Source organism: Anolis carolinensis, unplaced genomic scaffold (genome assembly GCF_035594765.1).
Source record: "Anolis carolinensis isolate JA03-04 unplaced genomic scaffold, rAnoCar3.1.pri scaffold_12, whole genome shotgun sequence".
In the NCBI taxonomy this organism is placed as follows: Eukaryota; Metazoa; Chordata; class Lepidosauria; order Squamata; family Dactyloidae; genus Anolis; species Anolis carolinensis.
This window is the reverse complement of record NW_026943823.1, coordinates 1,006,153-1,015,000: the sequence shown is the minus strand read 5'-3', so window position 1 is coordinate 1,015,000 and position 8,848 is coordinate 1,006,153. Positions and strand designations below refer to the sequence as shown.

The 8,848-nt window shown below is 39.9% G+C and overlaps 1 protein-coding gene across 1 annotated transcript in view; it reads right to left on the bottom strand.

Moving 5' to 3' along the window:
* msn (moesin) overlaps window positions 1-2,737 on the bottom strand; it is a 45,343-nt gene extending 42,606 nt beyond the window's left edge. Inside the window, exon 1 of the mRNA XM_062964079.1 lies at window positions 2,614-2,737. Within this exon, the coding sequence (XP_062820149.1) occupies window positions 2,614-2,625 (12 nt within the window). The 5' untranslated portion in view covers window positions 2,626-2,737. The remainder of the gene's footprint in view (window positions 1-2,613) is intronic.
* Between the last annotated feature and the right edge of the window lie 6,111 nt (window positions 2,738-8,848).

The following is an 8,848-nucleotide window of genomic DNA, read 5'->3' as shown; positions in this document are numbered from 1 at the left end:
TAATAATAATAATAATAATAATAATAATAATAATATAACAACAAGACTTTTCAGGGATGTGATTGTGGATTGTGATATCCTACATACATATTCAATAATAATAATAATAATAATAATAATATAACTACAAGACTTTTCAGTGATGTGATTGTGGTATCCTACATACATATTCAATAATAATAATAATAATAATAATAATAATAATAATAATAATATAACAACAAGACTTTTCAGTGATGTGATTGTGGTATCCTACATACATATTCAATAATAATAATAATAATAATAATAATAATAATAATAATAATAATAATAATAATATAACAACAAGACTTTTCAGTGATGTGATAGTGGATTGTGATATCCTACATACATACATATTATTATTATTATTATTGAATATGTATGTAGGATATCACAATCCACAATTGATATATCACTGAAGTCTTCTTCTTGTTGTTGTTGTTATTATTATTATTATTGAATATATATGTAGGATATCACAATCCACAATCACATCACTGAAAAGTCTTGTTATTCAATAATAATAATAATAATAATAACAACAACAACAACAACAACAAGACTTTTCAGTGATGTGATTGTGGTATCCTACATACATAATTAATAATAATAATGATATAATAACAAGACTTTTCAGTGATATGATTGTGGATTGTGGTATCCATACATAAATAATAATAATATAATAACAAGACTTTTCAGTGATATGATTGTGGATTGTGGTATCCTACATACATAATTATTAATAATATAATAATAACAAGACTTTTCAGTGATGTGATTGTGGATTGTGGTATCCTACATACATAAATAATAATAATAATATAACAAGATGTTTCAGTGATGTGATTGTGGTATCCTACATACATAATTAATAATAATAATAATGATATAATAACAAGACTTTTCAGTGATGTGATTGTGGTATCCTACATACATAATTATTAATAATATAATAATAACAAGACTTTTCAGTGATGTGATTGTGGATTGTGGTATCCTACATACATAAATAATAATAATAATATAACAAGATGTTTCAGTGATGTGATTGTGGTATCCTACATACATAATTAATAATAATAATAATGATATAACAACAAGACTTTCCAGTGATGTGATTGTGGATTGTGGTATCCTACATATATATTAAATAATAATAATAATAATAATAATAATAATAATAAAACAAGACTTTTCAGTGATGTATCGATTGTGATATCCTACATACATATTAAATAATAGTAATAATAATAATATAACAAGACTTTTCAGTGATGTATTGATTGTGATATCCTACATATATATTCAATAATAATAATAATAATAATAATAATAATAATAATAATAATGGGTCATGGCAGTCCAAAGTGGTCTGGAACTGCAGTGTTTCCCCAGTGCGGATGCTCCCATACAGACACAGAAGAGCAACTCTTCCAAAGTTTGGGAAAGTGAGGTGTGGATGGCAGCCTTGAGAGGTTGCAGTCTGGTTGGGGTTGATTCCCAGAGCTGGGAGGCAAGAAAGGAGCTTCTCCCAAACCCTGGAGCGAAGCCATGGCCCCCCAGGGCTGGGATTGGGAGGGAGACCGAGGCCCAAGGCCCCCCAAGTCCAATGTGGATCCCAAGGGGGAGGAAAGAAGGGCTTGGGAGCCCCACCAGCAGCCATTTCTGAAACCCGACTCAAGCCGGGATTTCCAAGAAGGAGGGAAGGAGAAGAAAGCCTTGGAGGAGGAGCCCAAGAAGAGGGGGAAGGAGAGGAAGAAGAGAGGGAGAAAGAAGAAGAAGAGGAGGAAGAGGAAGAAAAAGAGGAGGAAGAAGAGGAGGAGAGGAAGAGAAAGAAAAAGAGGGAGGAGAAGAAGAAGAAGGAGAAAGAAGAGGAGGAAGGAGAAGAGGAGAAGGAGAAGAGGAGAAAAAGAAGAAGAGGAGGAAGAGGAGGAGAACGAAGAAGATGAGGAGGAAGAAAAAAAGAGAAAAAAGAGGAGGAGGGGGGGACCCAAAAATAGAAGGAAGAAGAGAAGAGGAAGAGAAGGAAGAAAAAGAGAAGGAGGAAGAAAATGGGGAGAAAGAAGAAGATGAAGAAGAAGAAAAAGAGAAAGAAGTGAAGGGGGGATCCAAAATGAGAAAAGGAGAAGAAGAAGAGAAGGAAGAAAAAGAGATGTGGAGGAGGAGAAGGAAGAAGAGAAGGAGAAAGAGAAGAAAAAGAAGAGGAGGAGGAGGAAGACAAAGCAGTGGAGCTCCCAATTATTCTGACATTATATTATTATTATTATTAATAATAATAATAATAATAGGGATTCTTCCCTTCCCCCAATGGAGAGATTTGGAAGTGTCTTGAAAGGCTTTGAGTTTAAACTGCGTGGAGTCTCCTCGTTGGAGAGAAGAGCGGGGCACACAGAAACATAAACATTTAATACTAATATTAATAATAATAGTAATAATAATAGGATTAATGGATCCCTTTTCCCCTCCTGGAGTGTGTTGGGCTCCCATTCGGGCGGGAAGGACACCAAGAGAGAGAGCCCGCACTCCTCTTTTCCCTCATTCCCTTCTTTCTTAGAGAAGAAGAAGAAAGAGAAGGAGAAGCCTTACCGTCTTGGGCATCGTGGCGGATGGGAGGCCAGGAGCAGAGGCGGCGGTGGTGGGCCCAGAAGGAAGGAAGGAAGGAGAGAGAGAGAGAAGGAGGGAGGGGAAGGGAAGGGAGCCGAGTGGGGCGCGTCCTCTCCTCCTCCTCCTCCTCCTCCTCTTTTCCACTCCTTCTCCCCTTCCTCCTTTCCCCGCCTCTCCGAAGGGCGGGGCCTCTCCTAGGCCACGCCCCCCAAGGATGACGACAACACCCCCCCTCCCAAAAGTAAAGGAGTTTTGGAAAAGGGTTGTTGTATGTCTTTCGGGCTGTGTGGCCATGTTCCAGAAGCATTCTCTCCTGACGTTTCGCCCACATCTATGGCAGGCATCCTCAGAGGTTGTTGGGTTTTGGAAAACTTTGAGAAGAAGTTCTCTCTCTTCCCCGAAAGGCATGAGCACAAGGCTCTGGGTGCTGCTGTTCCTGGGATTTGTAGTTTGGGGAGGCTGCACAACTAACTACACAACACAACCCCGGATCCTGCAGTCTGGAGCCACTGGGAAGGAAAGCCGACCCAAACCGCATTCCTTTTCCAGTGCAGATGCAGCACAGGAGGGGCTTCCAGGTCTGGGAGGGTTTCCCGCCCCACATTTGGGAAGAACTGCAGATAGATAGAAAGATAGATAGGTAGATGGATGGATAGGCAGAGAGACAGAAAGGTAGGTAGATAGATAAATAAATGGATGGATGGATTTGTAGATAGGTAGATGGATGGATAGATAGACCAATAGATGGATGGATGGATAATTTGATTGATGGATGGGTAGATAAAAAGTAGATCGACACACAGAACTGCAGATAGATAGATAGATGGATAAGCAGATAGATAGAAAGGTAGGTAGATAGATAAATGGATGGATGGATAGATGGATGGATGGATGGATAGATGGATAGATAGATAGACCAATAGATGGATGGATGGATAATTCGATTGATGGATGGGTAGATAAAAAGTAGATAGACAGACAGAACTGCAGATAGATAGATGGATAGATAGTTAGATAGATGGATAGTCAGATAGATAGAAAGGTAGGTAGATAGATAGATAAAAGGATGGATGGATGGATAGATAGATGGATTTGTAGATAGATAGATATATAGATGGATAGATAGATAGAGCAATAGATGGATGGATGGATAATTGATGGATGGATAGATAAAAAGTAGATAGACAGAACTGCAGATAGATAGATAGATGGATAGATAGGTAGATAGATAGGTAGGTAGATGGATAGATAGGTAGATGGATAGAAAGGTAGATAGATAGACCAATAGATGGATGGATGGATAATTCGATTGATGGATGGATAGATAAAAAGTAGATAGACAGACAGAACTGCAGATAGATAGATGGATAGATAGGTAGATAGATGGATAGTCAGATAGATAGAAAGGTAGGTAGATAGATAGATAAAAGGATGGATGGATGGATGGATGGATAGATAGATGGATTTGTAGATAGATAGATATATAGATGGATAGATAGATAGAGCAATAGATGGATGGATGGATAATTGATGGATGGATAGATAAAAAGTAGATAGACAGAACTGCAGATAGATAGATAGATAGATAGATAGATGGATGGATAGGTAGATAGATAGAACTGCAGATAGACAGATAAATAGGTAGATGGATAGATAGAAAGGTAGATACATAGAATTGCAGATACACAGATAGATAGATAGATAGATAGATAGATAGATAGATAGATAGATAGACAGAGGGATAGATGGATGGATGAATAGATAGGTGGATAGATAGGCAGATGGATGGATGGGTGGATAGGCAGATACATAGAAAGGTAGGTAGATGGCTAGACCAATAGATGGGTGGGTGGGTGGATAGATAGATAATTCGATTGGTGGATGGATAGATAAAAGGTAGATAGATAGATAGATAGATAGATAGATATTACTGCAGATAGGTAGGTAGGTAGATGGATGGATAGATAGATAATTCGATTGGTGGGTGGATAGATAAATGGTAGATAGAACTGCAGATAGGTAGGTAGGTTGATGGATGGATAGATAGATAGATAGATAGATAGATAGATAAATCAATAGGTATATGGATGGATAGGCAGATAGATAGAAAGGTAGGTAGGTAGATAAATGGATGGATGGATGGATGGATAGATAATTCGATTAGTGGATGGATGGATAGATGGACAGATAGATGGATGGACGGACAGATGGATAGTTGGACAGACAGATAGATAGAAGGATAGATAGAAAGGTAGATAGATAGATAGACAGGCAAATAGGTAGATGGATGGATGGATAGATAGAAAAGGAGATAGATAGATAGATAGATAGATAGATAGATAGATAGATAGATAGATAGATAGATAGATAGAGGGATAGATGGATGGATAGATAGATAGATAGACTAATAGGTAGATGGATGGATAGATACTATAGAAAGGTAAATAGATAAATAGAATTGCTGATAGATAAAAAAAGGTAGAGAGATAAGGAGAGAGATAGAAAGATAGATAGATGGATAGATGGATGGGTAGACAGAAGGAATGGGATCTCTGGGACCCAAGTCCAAACAGACACCGCACCCCAGTGATTCTGGCCATGAAAGCCTTTGACAATACATGAAATCCATACATTCCTCTGCTGCAAAGAAGTACAGCAGAATATATATATATTCCTGCAATAAGAAAGAACAGCTGGGCCCGGTCCTTGGCCATTGGTGCTCAGAGTAAGAGGCCAAAGGAGACTTTGGGGCTCCCGTTGCTTTAAAACTGGGGTTTTTATTCCACCTGGATCTCCTTGGTGCCAGGCTCTGGGGCTGAAGAAGGAAGGAGGTCAGGCCCATTGCCTTTATTTTATACCGTTCCCAAAAAGTCCTGCTTCTTCCCCGCTGAGCGAGTGTTCAGAGGCAACTCCCAAACTATTTATAACCGTCTAAAAATAGGCTCCGGCCTTTGAATGGAGGGAGCCCAAGTTGGGATGGAAAGAAAGAAGCCATAAAGAAAATAATAAGAAAGAAGAGAAGGGCGCATTTCTCACAGCGTTGAAAGAGTCCGAAATTGCCTCTGGATCCGAGCCTTCCAAAATAAAGCTTAGCCTGGACATTAGGCTCTTAATATTGTGTTCCCACTTCCCGGCAATTCAGCGCAATGAGCAAAGGCAATGACCTACTTTTGGAGGAAACTGCAACAAAGTGGAATATCTATATATATTTACTAGCTGTGCCCGGCCACGCGTTGCTGTGGCAAAGTGGTGGTGGTATTGGTTAAAAATTGTTGTGTAATTTTTATTTGACGTTATTTGCAATTTTTTATTAATTTTATTGTAAGTTATATTTTTATTTATTATATTTTATTATTTTCTTGTATTATTTTTAGTTATTTTCTGTTATTATAGTATTTTATTGTATTAATTTTTAGTGTTTTTTTATTATTTTTTATTGGGTTGCTAGGAGACCAAGTTGGAGCAGCTTAGCCTTCTAACTGGCAGCAATTGAATAAAAGCAATGATTCCTCTCTCTCTAATTAGGACTTTATTTTTCTTTTCTTTTTGTTGTATCAACCTAGAGCCGTGGATGATGGGTTGTGCTGTCAAATTTCGAGGTTGGGGGGGCCTGTAGTTTTGTGGTTTTGTCCGGTGCCCTGATGCCATCACTCTTTTATATATATAGATGGCAACTCTAGAGAGCATTTTAGAACACGTTTGGATTATATTTTGGAGCCACAAAATCAGTCCTGGTCTCACATAGGGGGAAATTTACCAGTTGCATCCTCTTTTTGCAGTAATAGTCCGGACCAAACTTGGCATGCAGGCCCAACATGACCTACTTGATTACTGGTGGAATTTGGGGATGATAGACTTTGTATTCCGGGAGTTATAGTTCACCTGCATCCAGAGAGCACTGATCACAGCTGATGATGGATTTGGACCTACATTGGATACTGATGGGATTTTGGTGTGATTGACTGTGTATTCTGGGAGTTGTAGTTCGCCCATATCCAGAGAGCACTGATCACAGCTGACGATGGATTTGGACCAGACTTGGCACACAGACACAACATGGACAACTTTGAATACTGACGGGATTTTGAGGTGATTGACCTTGTATTCTGGGAGTTGTAGTTCACCCATATCCAGAGTGCACTGATCACAGCTGATGATGGATTTGGACCAAACTTGGCATGCAGACCCAACATGGTCTACTCTGAAGTTCATGTGGGCCCATCACCCCAGGGTTTGGGGGTGATGGACCCACGTTGTTTGGGAATTATAGTTCATCCACGTCCTTATGCATTTTCTACTGAAAGCATTCATAAAAAACAAAAGGAAAAACTGCCTTTTTCAAATAGCCCGGGCATCACTGGGTACCAAAGCTAGTATATAATAAAGGTCCCTTCCACAAGCAAGGACCGAAGGAGAGAGTGCGAGCCAAGGATGACTTGTTTATCTTTCTTGGTCTCCTTTTCCGCCTCTGTTTGGCTGCGGTTTTGGACAACCAACAGAGCGGAGGCCCAGAATCACAGCCCGTTACGATCCTGGCTTTGTTGACTCTCCTTCGGTGGTTCCATTCCAACCGCTCTGTGTTTGCTTTAGATTAGGCCCCAATCAAGGCATGCGATAAGCTGGCACAGGGCCAGGCCTGGCACTCGCCGCTGCAGGAGAGATTCTCCAGGGCTCCCGGAAACGGAGACCGGCATCACCGTGGGCCAAGGATGTGGTGGAGTCCCTCCTGGGAATGTAGTTGAATTTCTCCTTGGAATGTGGTAGAGTTCCTCCTTTGAATGCAGTGGAATTCCTCATTGTAATGTTGTGGGATTCCTCCTGGAATGTAGCAGAATTTCTCCTTGGAATGTTGTGGGATTCCTCATTGAAGTTCCTCCTTGGAATGGAGTGGAGCCTAGTGGAATTTCTCATTGAAATGCTGTGGAATTCCTCCTTGGAAAGTAGTGGAATTCCTCCTTGGAATGTTGTGGAATTCCTCCTTGGAGTTTCTCCTTGGAATGGAGTGGAGCCTAGTGGAATTTCTCATTGAAATGCTGTGGAATTCTTCCTTGGAATGTAGTGGAATTCCTCCTTGGAATGTTGTGGGATTCCTCATTGAAGTTCCTCCTTGGAATGGAGTGGAGCCTAGTGGAATTTCTCATTGAAATGCTGTGGAATTCTTCCTTGGAAAGTAGTGGAATTTGTCATTGAAATATAGTGGAGTTCCTCCTTGGAATGTAGTGGAATTCCTCATTGGAATTCCTCCTTGAAATGGAGTTGAGTTACTCCTTAGAATGTAGTGGAATTTCTCCTTGGAATGTCATGGGGTTCCTCCTTGGAATATAGTGGAATTCCTCATTGGAGTTCCTCCTTGAAATGGAGTGGAGCCTAGTGGAATTTCTCATTGAAATGCTGTGGAATTCCTCCTTTGAATGTAGTGGAATTCCTCACTGGGATGTATGGAATTCCACCTTGAAATGTAGAATCTCATTAGAATCTAGTGGGATTCCTCCGGCTGTCTAATTGTCTAATGAAATGTAATTTTAATTGTATTAAAATTTGAAAGTAGTTGTTCTTCTCCAGAAACTTTGTTTTTGTGTCCGAATTGGTCGAGACTTGATGATGAGATATTCATTGGGAAACGAGAGCAAAATGTGCTATGGCGGGATGTCCTTCCCACCAAAACAAAGTTTGTGCACTTTAAGAAACTTTCCCCATGTTTTTATGATAAAACCAATTAGGAAATGACATTGATAACCCAGGAACAAAATCGTGTTGCGTAGTGCAAATTCATTCTGTGGTTGCAGAGATTTCAGGGAAAAGAAAGCAGATGTTGTCGGAGGCAATGTTTTATTAAGTCTGTTGGAAAGTATTGGAGAATGAGCACGCAAAGATACTGTGGGACTTCCGAATCCAGACTGACAAAATTCTGGAACACAACACACCAGACATCACAGTTGTGGAAAAGAAAAAAGTTTGGATCATGGATGTCGCCATCCCAGGTGACAGTCGCATTGATGAAAAACAACAGGAAAAACTCAGCCGCTCTCAGGACCTCAAGACTGAACTTCAAAGACTCTGGCAGAAACCAGTGCAGGTGGTCCCGGTGGTGATGGGTTCAGCCGGCATTTGGAAACAATAGACATTGACAAAATTACGATCTGCCAACTGCAAAAGGCTACCCAACTAGGATCTGTGCGCATCATCTGAAAGTACATCACACAGTCCTAGACACTTG